The sequence below is a fragment of the Misgurnus anguillicaudatus genome, chromosome 5 (assembly GCF_027580225.2).
Source record: "Misgurnus anguillicaudatus chromosome 5, ASM2758022v2, whole genome shotgun sequence".
NCBI lineage: Eukaryota > Metazoa > Chordata > Actinopteri > Cypriniformes > Cobitidae > Misgurnus > Misgurnus anguillicaudatus.
The window spans coordinates 36,162,291-36,180,136 of record NC_073341.2 but is presented as its reverse complement, the minus strand read 5'-3'; the positions used below and the strand labels follow the sequence as shown (position 1 = coordinate 36,180,136).

General features: G+C 39.4%; 1 protein-coding gene across 2 annotated transcripts; it reads right to left on the bottom strand.

The window, feature by feature from the left end:
* Positions 1-5,617: 5,617 nt before the first annotated feature.
* Positions 5,618-7,666, bottom strand: LOC129414504 (4-galactosyl-N-acetylglucosaminide 3-alpha-L-fucosyltransferase 9-like). Of its 2 annotated transcripts, none has more exons than XM_055168563.2 (2): positions 7,482-7,666; positions 5,618-7,255 (listed from the first exon to the last, which is right to left on the bottom strand). In XM_055168563.2, exon 2 carries the CDS (start codon positions 7,171-7,173, stop codon positions 6,055-6,057), a length of 1,119 nt encoding a protein of 372 aa, XP_055024538.2. In that variant the 5' UTR covers positions 7,174-7,255; positions 7,482-7,666; the 3' UTR covers positions 5,618-6,054. The 2 variants fall into 2 exon arrangements, with proteins under 2 accessions (XP_055024538.2, XP_055024539.2); XM_055168564.2 differs by having other exon boundaries at positions 5,618-7,174.
* Between the last annotated feature and the right edge of the window lie 10,180 nt (positions 7,667-17,846).

The window sequence follows — 17,846 nt, the reverse complement described above, 5'->3', positions numbered from 1 at the left end:
AGTTTTACGTGTGCACACAACACTAAACTTTATTTAATTTTTGCTCCATGTCCCCTTAGGGGCTCCATAAAAACCAGACATTTTGATGCTGGGAAACCATTTTGATAAACTTTCTGAGTAGCTTACACATTGGGGAATAACACCACTTCTGTTGCCAAAATGAACACGCAGGCTATTTAATCAGGGGCCCCCTCGTGGGTTATTTATTTTGTTATTTTGTCTTAAATAAATTCCCTATTTTTGTACACCCGTGTCTGCACTTTGGTTCTGTCAAATGTATCGTGACACGGAGGGCGGGGTTTTCAGGTATGACGCGTTGCGCTCTGTCTTTATGGACAAACCCATATAGGGCCCACATAGGAAGCCCATATTGGCCCACGGGGCCCTACCTTGCAATGTTGGCTGGGATCTGTCAAACGGCCTCAGGTTTGAAAGAACTGCACAATGCAAAAACTTTAGTGCTAAAGAGATAGGCATACGTCAGTGCTAATTTAGATGTGTTCATTGTTTGTGTTAAGCTATGTGTTATTTTAAACATGCAATGCTGCGAAACATATGCAATGCTGTAGTTTGATTTAAATAAATTAAATTGAACCTTGTAGATATCACAAGGTGACGATCTTTTTGGGCGGAACCAAAAGTCGGAAAACTTTGGTTCCGCCCGGATGTTTCCGCCCAGGCCGGGAAGAGGAAACACCGGACATCCGGTAGCATCGCGAGGGCTGTAATCAGCCAAATCAAGCGCAGCTGTGCGTGGTTAAGAGGAACGCAGGTTGATTGGAAGATTGCAGCACACAGAGGAGTATTTAAGAGCAGTGTAAATCACAGTTTGTGTGCTTAGTGTGTGAGTTGAGGTGCGGAGCTGTGCTCGTCCGATACACATTGGAGGCTGGTTGTACTTTCTCTCTCTCTCTCTCTGTCGTAGTTCGCAGTGGATGTTGGAGTAAGAGAAAACCCTGTGGGTAGAGGAAACATCGGTATACGTGACACATTTAGAGAAACCAAGGAAGAAGGAAACGAAACAGTTTTGCAAAACATTAACCAAAAGGGCTGCTGTGAGTATTAGCTTCTGGATGTAAATGAAGTGTAACCACTAACCTGTGTATTTACCGAACACCTCCAGGAAGAGGAGGGCGGCCCTACCCCTGATCCAGCGCGGTAGGTGAGCCGCAGGAATAGTTGGACTCAGCAGCCACAGCAGCAGAACCAGAAATCCCGGCCGTATTGGCATCGCCCCCATCCGACCTCAGCGAAGTGGAGGACGTCGGGCGTCTCTTGTGTACACCTGTAGTGTGGTGGGTGAGGCCATGTAATTTGAAAACCTTTCACGTTGAAGTGGTGCTGTGTATTTGCTGTGGGTTGCTGTGCAAGTGCTGTGTGTCTTGTCAGACGTACCCCGCATCATCCATTTTACTGAGGAAGAGACGGAGAGGCTGACGGTCGCAAGTAATATCATTCATTATACGCTGTGTGCGGTTGAAGTGAGGAGTGACGGTGTGGGCCTCTGGAAGTCGCCCCTGTACGTCGACAGGTTTCGGAGTGTGGCGGTGAAGACTTGAGAGCTGGCAGTGTGTGTGTGAGTACAACTACGGGCCTTTGCATTGCTACTTTACCTGTGTGTTTTCCCTTGTGGCAGAGTGAGAGGCGAAGGAGTTCCGCCGCCCCGTGGTCTCTACAAAAGGGCGCCCCTGTCCGGTATTCGATCGCCCTACAGGCATTGAGGATAGGGCAGCGCTCGGCCCGGTGAGACGGTGTGACAGTTCGCCCCCTGCTGACCAGCGAACTCGCCGAGAGGGTTTTGGGGAAATCATCGCCCGTTTGCCCTTCTGTGTAGGCCAGCCGTCGTAAGCCCGCCCCCGTGCATTGTCGATCAGGACGCCGTACAGCGGAGAGGTGAGAAGCATTCCAAGTGAATTAACCGTGTTGTTGTGTCCAAGCTGCCTGTGGAGAAAGAGAGAACGAGAGTGAACGTCAGGAGAACGAACTGCGGACAGTCATACGTACCCAGAGCTGTAAACAGCGGAGAGGTGAGAAGCATCCAAGTTGAACTAACTGTGTTGTTGTGTCCAAGCTGCCTGTGGAGAAAGAGAGAACGAGAGTGAACGTCAGGAGAACGAACTGCGGACAGTCATACGTACCCAGAGCTGTAAACAGCGGAGAGGTGATAAGCATCCAAGTTGAATTAACCGTGTTGTTGTGTCCAAGCTGCCTGTGGAGAAAGAGAGAACGAGAGTGAACGTCAGGAGAACGAACTGCGGACCGCCATACGTACCCAGAGCTGTAAACAGCGAAGAGGTGAGGAGCATCCAAGTTGAACTAACCGTGTTGTTGTGTCCAAGCTGCCTGTGGAGAAAGAGAGAACGAGAGTGAACGTCAGGAGAACGAACTGCGGACCGTCATACGTACCCAGAGCTGTAAACAGCGAAGAGGTGAGGAGCATCCAAGTTGAATTAACCGTGTTGTTGTGTCCAAGCTGCCTGTGGAGAAAGAGAGAACGAGAGTGAACGTCAGGAGAACGAACTGCGGACCGCCATACGTACCCAGAGCTGTAAACAGCGAAGAGGTGAGGAGCATCCAAGTTGAATTAATTGTGTTGCTGTGTCCAAGCTGCCTGTGGAGAAAGAGAACGAGAGTGAACGTCAGGAGAATGAACTGCGGACAGTCATACGTACCCAGAGTTGTAAACAGCGGAGAGGTGAGCAGCCTCCAAGTTGAACTAACCGTGTTGTTGTGTCCAAGCTGCCTGTGGAGAAAGAGAGAACAGGAGTGAACGTCAGGAGAGCGAACTGTGGAAAACCACACTTACCGAGAGCTGTAAGCAGCAGACAGGTGAGGACGACCCAAGTCCAGATTAAACGTGTCTTTGTGTCCCAGTCGCTGCCTGTGGAAAGAGGAAGAAAGGAGAGTGAGCAGTGAAGTATCTGCCTAACGCGATACAGGTACAACGGGCGAAGAGAGAGTTAAACCCCTAAAACTCACACTATTTTATTTTTGCCTCCAGGAAAGAAGAGGAGGGCGCCACGGATAGCGGAGTTTGGCAGGAGCCTGTGTTTCCCGTCCCCCCCCCCTATACCTTTGGTCCCCAGCCCTCCCCGGGAACCCCCGTTGCCCTCTTCCCCTTCTTGCCACCTCCCTGTGTCGTGGTCTGCCTGGAAGGCAGAGAGGAAGCTTAGTTTTAATTGCCCCTTCCCCATTTCCCAAGTTATTTTAAATATTTAAATAAAGTTTGTTTTAATACTTACCTGTTCTTGTGTTGTCTGGTCATTGGGTTGGCTTTGGGGACCTCCTCGAGGTGGAAGTTGAGAAGGGGCGTGGCTTTAGCCAATAACAGCCAGCCCCTAGCCGTGACACAGACATAAGTAACTTGTCTTTAACTGCTTCAAAATAGACATATTGGAAAATGGTTGTGTAAATTAAAACTAAGAATTCATGAACGTAAGTGAAGCATGTCAGGAGGACACAAAACTATTAGTCAAATTAAAAAACTTCACCTGACACCTAAAATAAGTTGGTTTATGACAACATAATTCTGATGTCGCAGCCCATTCATGAAAATAGCACGCAGTGTGAAAAGTCGTGCAATACATACGCCAATACCATTTTTACATGCATACGCCCTTTTAGTGTCGTTAAAAGAGAAACGAGAAACCATTAAATAAAACGACTCGAAAAGATGCACCGCAACGGGAAGAACTGGCGTATCATATGCACGACATTTCAACTGCGTGCTATTTATACGCATTTCATGAAAATATGTTGCATGCAACACCTGATCACCTGTCTTGTTCCTTTACATTTCAAATTATGTTGTTATGACTGAATTTTTTATATTTTTTATTTGTTGTTATTTGTAAATTTGTTGTTCAGTTGTATTATAACAAATATAAGATAATTTGAATAAATGTTGTGTCTGTAAGAGTGAAGCGGTGTGTTAATGCCCTGCTGCTGAAATATTTGTCTCTTTTGCCCTCTACTGGACTTGACCTTCCTTCAACATACATTTACCCCTGATAAAAATAAACACTCACTTTTTAAATTGGATTTTAAATTATTTAATTTATCGATTTTAAATGATTTAAAAGTGTAAGATACCGTCATGCACAGTTTATACATTTTATCTTATACATTCATTGGAGCTTTACATACTTTTGTAAAAATGTTTGTGCTCGCTGGACCATAATGTCATTTACTTCTGAAACTACACGAGGGTGCCTACAGTCGGTAAAATATAATGTTGATACATAAAACTCAACGAAAGCTCATTAAGTTTATATAATAACTTACCTTTCTTTAGTCAGAAACCACATTTCTTGTTTGTTGACAGCACCCGGATTTTTCAGGTAATCCTCTCCCAGTCAACAGTGTATCATTCACATTACTCATCATGGTACTCCAGGTGTTTCACGCAATGATCTGTAGTTCTCAGAAGATGGTTTACACATCTATGTGTATGTGCAATTGTTCTCTTGAGTGGATTGATGTCAGGTATCTTGAATCCCTCATCCGTGTTGTCTTGGTTTTCTTTCAGGAAACACTACAATGGGAAACCTGACCTCGCTGGGTGACATAACCTAACTTTTTAATAATTCACTTATTTTTGTGACCGGGGGCATTATGAACTATAAAAATAACTTGATACATGTGTCAGGTTATTCTAAGAAAAGCAAAAAAGCATTTTTTTGGTATCTCAAACTTGTAAAATGGCAGATTAAGACAACTGTAAAAAATAAAATGTAATGATTTAATTTAATTTAACAAAAACAACCTTTCCAAATTTCACAAATATCATTGTTTGGTTGGATAATTGAAAAACCTTTGCACAAAAATCTTAAAGGAACAGTATGTAAGAAATTTATATCATACAATGGCCCTGATATGTCACTAGACATTAAGAAATCATTTTAATTTCAAATACTTATATCACTGAAAACAGTGATCTGGCCAGGATATTGTCATTTAAAAAGTTGAGTTGCAGCCCTCAACTGATGTTTATGTTGTCATTTTGTGTATTGGCCACCAGTTGTGTGATTGCAGTACCAGTTTTAGCCACAATCCTACATACTGTTCCTTTAAATGTTAAGGTATTACAACCGCAATCATGGGCCTTTTATTAAGAAGTTCACAAGCATAAACTGTAAACATGATATTAAATCATCAAGTGAACCCCAGATGGTCTTTATGGCTGAATGAAAATTTAGTAGATTTCTATCAAATACTGAAAAAATAGCCACTTTAATGTAACGGGTAGGCTGGCACACTTTCGGTATCAGTTGGTACAACCAATGTTAATCTAGAAATAATGCAATTTTATCGAAAACGTTTTGATTGTATTTAGCATTTTATGAATTTGATATCACAGACAGGAGTTAAATGTACACCGCAAAATTTGGAAAGTATTTTCAGTGTTAAACATTTCTCAGTTAAATTTAACACCTAAAGAGTAAATTTAACATATTTAGAGTAAATTGTTTGTTCAGAGTTTAAGTTAATTGAGAGAGTTAATCATGTCAGTGTTAACAAAATGTTATTACACTCCACCCACACGTTTCAGTCTTCTGTTTTGGCTGGTCAAATGGTACATAAATTATTTACACAGATTTTTTAATGCTCCGATCTAAACTTTTATAAACTTTTTTCTGTGGCTGCGTATTATGCTTTTTTTTAATGTTCGGTGTCCTTATCTGAACCCCACATCAAAATTCCCAGAGTTGAAGGGGTTATATTATACAGCCTTGTTTGCCAACATTTGCATCCTTGTGAACGACGAACACACAAATGCACATTTACATTCACATTTAAATTTATACAAAGCTATTCAGAACTGAGGAACTGGACAAAGAACCAAATCTGATTCAGATTCAGATAAAAGTACAATATCAAAAGAAACGAAAAATGTATTGAAATCATATGATTTGTTACAAACTTCGAAATCTGTGCTTAAATATGAAATGCAATTTTATATAGAGCTCATGAACTATAAATTTCCTAAGGAGAAAAAATACAGTCATGAGGCAATAATTAAAATTGATCAAAATACCTGTAACTGAGATGACATTAGTTGAAAAACCATTCATAGATATTGTGAGCTTGTTTATATTCCTTGTGTCTTCCTACATAATCACAGGCCGTACAAATAGCCAGAACAAACTCTTGGTTCTGTAATATTAAATGAGGTCGAGCTGAGAAATGTCTCCTCCAGTTAAAGTACCTGCGATATGCTTCGTCATCCACGTCCAGACCCTTAAGGTATTCCGCTAGTGACTTTGGATCTGGAAAGTCATTCACATGAATAAATGAGTCACCCGGTATAAACCTTTCATAGTTTTTTCGTGGAGGTCCCAGCACCACAGGTACAGTACCTACTGCCAGAGGTCCATTTAACTTCTCAGTGATGTAGTCTTTGTGAATGGAGTTCTCGAAGGAGAGATAAAATTTACAGCTGGCTATGGTGGGATAGTAGTCTTTATAATCCAGGAACGATCCATAAGCTTTTCCATACACGTGTACGTAGACATGCTTGCTAAGTTCGTGGAAATAAGCGTTTCTCGTGCCTACGCCTGTCCAATCCAAATTGTTACTCACAACCCAACAGATGAGTCTTTCCTTTTTGGGAATTTCAAAATCCTCATCTGGGATCTTTCTGCTGGTCAGTCGTAACCGGACAGGAATGTCAGAGTCCTCTCTATAACTGAGAGTCAGATTAAACAGGTTTTCAATTCCTGGGATTTTCTGTGTGTTAGTTGGCGATTCAACATTCATCCATATCCACTTTTGGAACGAAGGGCGAGGAGATGGAGGAAGTGTGGACAGATCTTGACTAATAGCCCTGTGAAAAATAAGCACAGCATCTGTGTTGCTGTAGAGAGATCTATCATCCGTCAGGTGACAGCCGTCAATGTTGTAAATAGTTTTACAGTCGCTCAGATCGAAATGGTAATCTTGAGGCCAAACCCATAACAAAAGTACTGGTTTCTCTTCCTTTGCATTTAAGGAGGAGTTAGATAGGTTCGTGTAGGTTCTTTCCAAGTAATGTTTAGGTGCAGGTAATGGCGGTGGGCGGCTGATCATAGGTGAAGTATAGAAGAACATAGTGCTCAGAGAGACGAAACAAGCAATAGCCACTATAGATGCTAGGCGACAAAATAAAGATCCAGATGAACTTGTGCTTGACATTCTTTAATTTAGAAAAAGAAGATGATTAAGAAAGTTGTCAGTTCTTAACACCAGCAAACGTCAAACACAGAAGATCTTGAATCTAAAAGAAGATCGAATAAGAATATAAAACATTTTAAATTGCCAGCTGTATGAGGGGCTAAACCAGAATGTGCACATTGTGTTTGGTATTTTTGACAACAATTCACTGCTCATAAGTGTAAACAGTAAAAACTATTGACATTGGCTTTTCAAATAAAAAACATTCATGGTGTTAAATGAATAGCTCTAATTTAATGTTTGCAATAAATGTAAAAGATTCAACTCACCTACTTTAAGCTACGGATTAAAAAAGAAATCCTTGTTTTTGTCCCAAAGAGAATTACAGTTGGTATAGACAAGAGCAGTTTCAGAAGACGACTGGAAAGCCCTTGGATATTTGCTATCGCCTTAAAGGTGATGTATGAAACAGACCAATCACAGTTCAGTATGCAAACATAGCAGTGACATCATCATGGTCACCACTGAACTTCTTTTTTTATAGAAGTGTTGCACAGCTCTTGCAAGCAGCAGGCTTTCAAAAAAAAAAGTTAGAAAAAATCTGGAGCCTGTTCCCCAGTAAAGCTTTAATGCCCCAAGGTTGGTTTATAATAAATAAATCTGATGTTGCAACACCTGATCACCTTTTCTTGTTCCTTTATGTTATCAATTTTAGTGTGTTGACTAACAAACAATTCAATTCAGGTCATTTTGTTGTTCATTTGCAGCATAACAATAATGAAATGATTTGAATAGACGTTGTGTCTGTGAGAGTGAAGCGGTGTGTTAATGCCCTGCTGCTGAAATATTTGTATCTTTTGCCCTCTACTGGACTTGACCTTCCTTCACCATACATTCACACCTGTTAAAACAGGACCTTGAATGAATACGGAGACATGATATAGGAAATCTGTACCAGCCACTGTCACTTTTAATTAAAATGATGTAAGTGGGAGTGTGAGTACGCTTGATATACTCTTGACGTACAGCCTATATATTTTTACATGAACAATTTATCTTACACTGTGAAAGTTGGATTAAAGGGACAGTAAGTAGGGTTTTAAGTGTTTTTATTAAAGGAGCTGTCCGCAGTGTTTCTACTTAAACTAATCCCTTTTCAATTGCCTGTGTGTGAAGGGGTTGTAATCTCACATTAAAATGATCCACTTTGCGGGTTTTGCTATTACCTCTAAAAAAAGATTATTATTTTTATGTGAAAGTAACTGGTCAGATTTGGTGCGATATCCAGTGACGTCACCTGCATGCACGCACTCCCGAACCTCTTGCCTCGTCTACTGACTTTGCACTCAACAGCGACGACACTGTCTGCGACATATCTGATAGCATTAAGAAATGACCTGCTCCCAGCACAACACAGACTTCAACACAAACTCCACATATTGTGAAGAAAAAAAAATTATCTGCTGAAGCTTGTAAAGCCAAACGTGAATCGGATCAACCTCGGACAAAAACACGGATTTGGGCATTTGAATTATGGAGAAACCTCCGCTTTGCTTTGGGTATAAAAACGGATCCAGAGTTGGCTTTCATCCTATTGGACAGGTAAACAAACATTACTACAAAGCATGTAAAATATATTTCGATTTTGTGCTTTAGTTTTTTAGATGAGTTCGCTTGTAAACTTATTGGTTGCAATCTGAAACATCACCGCTAGAGGCCGCTGAAAACTACATACAGCCCCTTTAATATTCACATATTTCATATTTTTCAATATGACAAACATGAGCAAGTCTTATATCAAATGAAAGCTCTCACTCCCAGGAATGATGCTACATCGTTATGTTTGCTCTATTATCATCACATATCCAACAATCGTTGAATGAATGAATAATGAGGTAAAAATTGTCTTTTGTAAACGTATGTGAAACTTGAGCATGAACTGCCTCAGATAGCACAGATAACCACAAATGATACACCATCTTTTATATTAGGTCTTACTCTAAACAATGAGTCCATTCACAGCATTTTCTTTGGTTGTGTGCATGAATAATCCCTTGCTATTTATTAAATGTGCAAAACAAAAAAATTACTTTTATATGAAAAATGAATTTTCACACACTTCAGTAAAATGAGAATAACTTTTGAATTCGACATGCTAAAGAGATCATTCTTTTTTTGGGTGTTTACTGCCTGCTGCTGGTAACAACCAGAACTGTCTGCAGTCTGCTAGAGCACACAGAACCAGAGTTTTACAACACAAAAAAAGAAAATTTGGTGTTTCATCATATGAAAAACAACATTAATAATAATATTTGTCACAAACAGCAGCTTTTTATGTAACTTCAAAGGGTTTTCCGTAAAATTATATAAAGATATTGCATTTATTCCACTGTATGTGGTTATGGGGACACTTCAAATATTTTTAGGCGGAAATTAAATACAAAAAGGGTATCATTCCTCCCTTCAGTTGGAGTAGAATAACTTTTGCATAGATTATGATAGAGAAAAAAATCTTTTTTTCTCTGTAAGCTGAGGAAATTGCTGGAATCAAACAAAACTGTCTGCAGGTTTCGTTACCATTCAGGTCCAGAGTTATACGCTTTTAAATACAGACTTTAGAAAAAAAGCATCAAAAGCGCCTATTTATTTTTGTGTTTATTAGAGGACTGACAACACAAACAACCATGTTTGGCACTTTCAACAGTGTTTTATGTAATTTCAAAGGGTTACCTGTAAAATTATCCCAAACTTTTGTATGTACACCTTTGCATGTGGGTATGGGAAACTTTTAAAATTGGGTAGACCAAATCCAGGCGTAAATCCCCTAAATAGCCTCAGAGTATAAGAGGCTTCATTCGTGTTGCCATGATATGCAAATTTTGTGTCCGGTAGCATAATATTATAAAATAACATTATACATTATACATTTATAACACATGTCCCTTTATTCGATAAAACGTATCTAGTTAAAAATTTTTTTGGTATTTTTCCAAAAAATAGAAAGGCACGCAGAATATCAGTAATACCATGAGGTGTACCTAAGCATTACATACTAAAAAGTGAATTAAAAATGAGTTGAATTAATATAATTTACAAAAACTTAACAAAACCCTAAGCTAAGCAAACGTATTGTCAGAAAGCAAAACGTCCACTCTTTCCTTGTGTCTTAGTGTTCAGCTGTATTTAGGTTCTCTAAGGATGTTGTATTGATTATTCATCCAGGAGGTGGTGCTGTCAACTAATGTTGAACTATAAACATGGACACGTTGTTGTGGGTGTTTAGCCTTAACTTTGTAATCACTCATGACACAAGAAAGATCTAATGTGCCAGCAACCGTAACAAACAGGCTTTCTTTAAACTGCTACATGCGAGCTGGTGGAGGACTTCTCTTTCGGATCAAGTTTGCGAGCAAGTTTTAAAAGTAGCCTAATGTTTTATAGACTTTTGCTGTTGACAGATGCACTAAATGTTTATTTCTAACTCGCTCGCTCACTCCCCAAACACGTTTTTTGGGTCCCTCACAAAGGGCCAATCAAGTCAAACACTTCCTATTATATTATATGTTTGAATCATGCAGTGCTGCGCAGACCGATCCGAGTATGACATCAAAGTAACAAAGTAAGACATCAACGTGGCCACATAGCTCATATTCAGACAGACTATGACTCACTTTAGCCCAAAATAACCTTGAATTAAGTTCATGTCGTTTTTGCAGAGGGGCAGAGCTCTGTGGCGTGGCATCTTACATTGATTGGATTTTAATTGCTCATCTGCACCTCACGTCAATCATATCATTGTTACCATGCAGTCATTTAATCTTGTCGGGATTTGGAGTGTTCATCCAGAGTAAATTCATTAAAATAATGGGATAACATGGAACATAAGTCACTGACTGAAAAAAAATCCTAAATAAATTAAAACTGAAACACTACCTGTTGGCAAAAATGTGTAGTTCATAAATGTATTTTGGGAATTTAATTTGTTTAGTGAAGTGCAAGATAGAAGATAGAAAACACTATTTAAAATAAGGTTAGATAAGATAAAGGGATAGTTCAGCCATGTTAGTACAAACCTTTTTAAGGCAGCAAAGTATTTTTACAGTGAAGTTATCAAAACACTTTAAATAAGAAAAAAAGATCATGTTAAACTGTGATTTCACAGCGTTTACAGCATGTTTATCTAGGGTAACCATACGTGCCATTCTTCCCGTCCTGGCCAGGTTTTGGTGCACCTTCCGAAAGTTGTATTTGTCGACTGCATCGTTATCGAGTTTTTCCTATTTCAGAAAAGCAACCATTACATTATAAGGTAAGAATGAAACTACGATTTATGACTTGTGTTTTTTTAAACAAAAATTTAAGAACCTTAATGACTTGTGCGGTCGACAAATACAACTTTCAAAAGACGCATCCGAAATCCTGGCCAGGACACGTCCGGGAAGAATGGCAGGTATGGTCACCCTAGTTTAACCCACCAATTCTACATGATATAATTCAATCCAGAATGATGAAAGGAACAATCTTAAGTTGAATCTTCATATATGTTAATCGTTTAAAATCATTTAATCATAATGCATAAGCAAAAAATGTATGACTAAAATTAAAATTTTTAATTACACAAGGGTTATTTGAAAAAAAAAACAGGTACTGTAAACACATATTGTGAAATTCACAGTAATTACCTGGCATCCATTGACAAGTAACTTACTTTAGAATAAAGCACAGGACATTTCCTTTATTTTCAATGTTCAATGTTGACTTAAGCTATATAAATTAATATTCAGAGGCTATACTTCACGTATATAAATGTCATTTATATGTCATGTATACACATTACTGAGGGGTTGAGGTTAATGTTTGGTTTCCTAGATGGATATTTCACTGGATCCTACCGAGACATTACCTTCTATGCCATCACCTCACAATCCCATTATCCTTGGCTTTCCCTGGCTACACGAACAAGACTCCCTAATTTCATGGAGTAGTACATTGACGAAAATTGACGGAAACAGTACATTGACGAAGAACTGGCCAAAGGGTTTATTTGTAAGTCTACATCTCCAGCCGCGGCAGGGTTTTTCTTCGTAGAAAAAAAGGACGGCGGGCTTCGTCCGTGTATGTTGACAGCTTCGAAAAGCCAAAGTTTACAGCAAGCTCAACCTGTGCAGTGCCTACAATCTAATTCGCATCCGTGACAGTGATTAATGTAAGACAGCATTCTCCACAGCTAACGGACACTAAGAATATTTGGTTATGCCGTTCGGATTATCTAACAGTCCATCTATCTTACAATCTTTTATCAACGATGTGTTCAGAGATATAATCCGTGGAACAACACATTCAACACACCAGGGCAGTGTTACAACGTGTAATACAACATCAACTCTACGCGAAGGCCGAGAAATGTAAGTTTCATTCTACATCAACCTCATTCTTGGGATATGTCATCAGTCCAGATGGTGTTGCTATGGACGAGGAAAAGGTATGTGCGGTATTAAACTGGCCAAAACCTCAATCTCTGAAAGACCTACAGCACTTTCTGGGCTTTGCTAACTTTTACAGACGCTTCATTAAGAACTTCAGTACCATTGCTGCACCTTTAACCTCCTTAGTGAAGAAAACCAACCATAAGCTAATGTGGTGTCCCGCCGCTGAACAAGTGTTTGAGGATCTGAAATTCATGTTCACTTCAGCTCCCATTATTCACCACCCCGATCTTGAGGTTGACGCGTCTAATTCAGGCATTGGTGCTATTTTGTCTCAAAGGCAAGGCGAACCCCTTAAACTCTTCCCCTGTGCATTTTTTCAAGGAAACTGCATGCGGCTGAAGGTAACTAGTATGTAGGTAACCGTGAACATTTGGCCATGAAGGCCTTAACGGACCACCATTACCTCAAATACCTACAGTCAGCAAAACGTCTCAACACCAGACAAGCCAGGTGGGCCCTATTTTTTACTTGTTTCAATACACTATAACCTATTGCCCTGGCTAAAAAAATTCCAAAGCTGATGCTCCATCCCTCCCTCCTTCATCATTACCCCAGGACAGTGGAATGTCATTCAAGAAATCAACCAATCCAATGCCCAGAACCCGTCATCTAGTGGTTGTCCCAACAAGCACACATTTGTTCTGCCTAACAACAGACAACAGCTCATTCAATGGGTACATACCTCTCCCAGCTCAGGCCATCCAGGTATTAACACTACTTTGCTTGATGATATATCCACTTTTGTTAATGCTTGTACCACTTGTCCAGCTAATAAGTCTCCCCACCAAGCCCCGGCAAGCCTTCTTCAACCTCTCAAGATACCGAAAAGACCATGGTCACACATTGCAGTAGACTTTGTCACTGATTTACCTGTCTCTAAAGGCAACACAGTGATCTTCACAGTCGTGGATTGTTTCTCCAAAGGTTGCAGGTTTATCCCATTGCCTAAACTCCCATCAGCCCTAGAAACAGCAGAACAACTATTACATTATGTATTCAAATATGATGGACTCCCTAAGGATATTGTGTCAGATCGTGGCCCCCAATTGTCATCCAAAGTGTGGAAAGCCTTATTTAAAGTACTCCTTGTTAACATCAGCCTCATGTCAGGTTACCATCCACAGTCTAACGGCCAAGGTGAACGTATGAACCAAGAGCTCACTAAATTTCTCAGGCTGCACTGTCACCAGAACCAGAATGAGTGGTGCCGTTTCTTACCCTGGGCCGAGTATGCACAAAACTCTATCAAGAAAACAGCTACTTGTCTCACTCCTTTCCAATGTATACTCGGGTTCCAACCTCCAATTCTCCATTGGGATGATGAGCCATCTGAAGTCCCCGCAGTAGATGCATGGTTTGTGAAAAGTCAAGAAACTTGGGGTGAAGCTCATGTCCATCTCTCACGTGCGGTCACAAGGGCCAAAGAATAGGCTGTTCATTGCAGACGACCACAACCCCATATGAACCAGGCCAAGTGGTATGGCTCTCCACCAGGGATATTCGGCTACGACTACCATGCAAAAATCTAAGCCCCAGGTATGTCGGCCCATTCAAAATTCTAAAACAAGTTAACCCTGTATCTTTTCATCTCCAACTACCTGCTAATTACTGTATCTTTCCTACTTATCATATCTCACTGCTCAAACCTGCGGTGAACCTGTGGATTCCGGTATAGCAGTGCCCCCCACTCATCGTGGGCGGGAAAGAAGCCTTCCTGGTACACAAGCTCATAGACTTGAGACGGCGAGGATCCAATATTCAGTATTTCGTAGACTGGGAGGGGTACGGCCCGGAGGAGAGATCATGGGAGAATGCAGAGGATATCCTGGTCCTAATTTAATATCTGACTTTCACAGGTCTCATCCGCATAAGCCGGGCCCTCGTCCCTGTGGCCGTCCCAAAAAGAACTCTTCCCGCATCTGAAGCCAATCGCGGGGGGGTATCATGTCCCTCTCTCTGTTGATTTAACGCCATCTGATGTTCATCACCAGGCCTATATACCTGGGGCTTACACGTAAGCTCATGGCGAAGTCTTGTTTGCCCTGTGCTCAAGGTTTAAATTGGGCCGGTGTGCGTGTGCACTAACGCAAAAGGAATAATTTGTTTCCATTCATTATGGGGCATACTAACCAACGCAAGTTCAACGATTTGCACGACCAGGTTAATGCAAAGGTAAAAATGTTGCCCATGTCAAAAAACTTAATAGAAGACTAGAAACGTGTAAAGGATTAAAGTATGTATGTCACTCATCTAATTACAGTATGTTGACTGGATAACCCTAGATATAACTCATTGTATAGTTTAATAAAATTAGCTGCTGACCAGGGAATCTCTATGGCTAATTTATAAGACATGTTGCTGATACAGTACTGTGTGTTGTACCTTTTCTTTTTAATTGAGTCTTTTGGGGTATATTATGCCTAGAATTATTTAAGGAGGTTGAATCTTGTATCTTCCTTTAAAGTTTGATCAATTGTGCATAAAGACATGTGCAACAAATAGATATAGGGTGTCAAACTCATAAATTTGCATTATTTAAAATTCAGACGCTGACTTTTTAAAATATTTGGGGTCAACCTCTGGCACGTCTTTACAGCTGGAACTTATCAAATCATGTCAGAGGTCCAGAATGTCATTGAAACACACCAGTGGCTTTGCTGTCATCAGTATTAAACATGTTACCCCTTGAAGTACCCCTCCCCACAGACCCCCCCACATAACAAATCACAATTTAACCCCTGACTGTGCTGCACTACTGAGCTTTATTTCCTTGTGTAGCTGTGCTTTGTGGTGTTTATATTGGACTGCCTTTTGGATTATTGATGTGTTGCCGCCTTCCCCAACCTTGGATTGTTTACTTGTTTATGATTGTTCTCTTCCCTGAAATTGAACTGTTTATGTTATGATTGGTATCTGCCTGCCCCGACCTTGGATTGTGTTATCGTTACTTTTTTAAATAGCTGCCTTGCCTTACCTTTGTTCTGTCTACTATGTGATACTCCAAATAAAGATTTGCATATTGATCCAAACCTGTCTGACCCGTTACAATATTAGTGCAAGCTATTTTTAGTTAAGAACTAAAACCACAAACAAATCCACAGTTGACCTACCTTTTTTTTAATGGAGACTTCAAATGTTGAAATATGAATATATTTAATGAAATGAAACAAACATATTTAATAAGCTATACTTTACTTAAATTAAAATATATATATATTTTTTATCAATTAAGTTTTATTGAAAATAGATTTAAAAAAAAGGATTGCAATCTTACAGAATCTTAACAAAAAATACAAAACAATAAACAAACAAACAAACAAAAAACTTCCCAGACCTGTTTACATTAAATTGTAAAATATGGTGAAAATTTGAAAATATGACAACAATAAAAGATGCATTAGTCCATAGAGTTCCCATCAAGATAACAGAGAAAAGAGCACCAGATTTTGTCAAACTGCTCAATTTTCCCATTCAAACAGTAGCGAATTTTTTCCAAGTGTAAAGTGGAAGTCATCTCTCCAAGCCATAACTTGACTGTAGGCACCTCCTTCTTCTTCCAGAACAACAATAGTAGTTTTTTTGCTGTAGTTAAACTGTATGCAAGTAGTTTGTGTTGTCCTCTTGTTAATGAACGTATATGTTCAGAAAGTCCCAGGACGATTAATACTGGGTCAGGCTGCATTTGTACCCTAAAAATTTCTGAAAGAACATTAAAAATTCCATTCCAATAACTCTGTATACTTGAGCAAAAAATAAAACTATGGGACAAGTCTGCATCAGCCGAATTACATTTTTCACAAAGAGGTGAAACATTCGGGAAAATTCTGTGCAGTTTCTTTTTTGAATAATGTAGTCTGTGAATTACCTTAAACTGAATTAGGCAGTGTCTAGTATTGATAGAATGATCATTAATATCCTTTAAACTCTCTTGCCATAATTCCTCAGAAATTTCTACTCCAAATTCTTTCTCCCATTCTTCCTTAAGAAATCTAGTAGTGGGAGAGTTAAAAGATTGCAGCAGATCATAAATTATCGCTAAGGCTTTTTTACTTCCTTTACTTTGATCAACACACTTATCAATAATTGAGGGTGAAGTATTTTCCAATGAAGATATATGGGCACGTATATAATTCCTAATCTGTAGATATCTAAAAAAATTATTTTGAGAAAGATTAAATTTCTGTTGCAGCTGACTAAAGGATGCCAGGACCCCATCAATGAAAAGGTCTCCAATAGTACATAGACCCATTTCTTTCCATTGCATGAAGGTCTTGTCCAATATTGATGGTTTAAATGATGGATTCTTAGCAATGGGAATTGAAAACGATAAGGACTTTATCTTGAAGTATTCTTTTATCTGTTTCCAGATACGCATTATATTCCGAATTACAATACTATTATTGAAAGTTGAGTGGTCTAAAGTTACAGGGGAAAGAATCACCGCTCCTGGATTGTAGGGGTAACACTGATCACAAACTATTTGGAGCCAATCCGGAGGGGTATTATGAACATCCAACCACAATGTAATTAATCTTATGTAGAAAGCCCAATAATAAAGACGAAAGTCTGAGAGTGCCAGACCGCCCTCTTGTTTAGATTTACAAAGGTGAAATTAAAATATTTTTAAAAAGCTCTTTTAAAGAACTGGAAATATTAGGTGAAATGACCATAAAAAAGCATGATTTGCACTTTTCACAAAAACAAAGTTTTATAAAATGATAAACTTCACATATCACCCTTGATGTTTCGCTGTGGTTGCATGAAAACAGCAGGACTTTTAGAAAATGCTAATTAATGATCTGCCTGATACATAAAACAACGCATCACACCAGCACCTGACTTTAAAACATGTAATCAGAGGTGGAAAGTAACGAATTAGGCCTACATTTACTCACGTTTCGGTAATTGAGTAGTTTTTTTGTGTATTTTTACTTTTTTGAGTAGTTTTTAAAATCTGTACTTTTACTTTTACTTAAGTATGTTTTATTTAAAGTATTGTCCTTCGCTACATTTTAAATCATATCCGTTACTGAGTAAAAAAATATTTTAAAAAGCAAGGTGATAAAGACGCGCAACGGATGTAAATGGGCGGGGCCCGGGGAACACGCAAAAAGAACCATGGAGACGGACGAGACAGGCGCGCGCTAATGCAGACCCGCCTCAGTCCAAATCTTATGAAAGAAACCCCTGGTCATATTTAAGCGA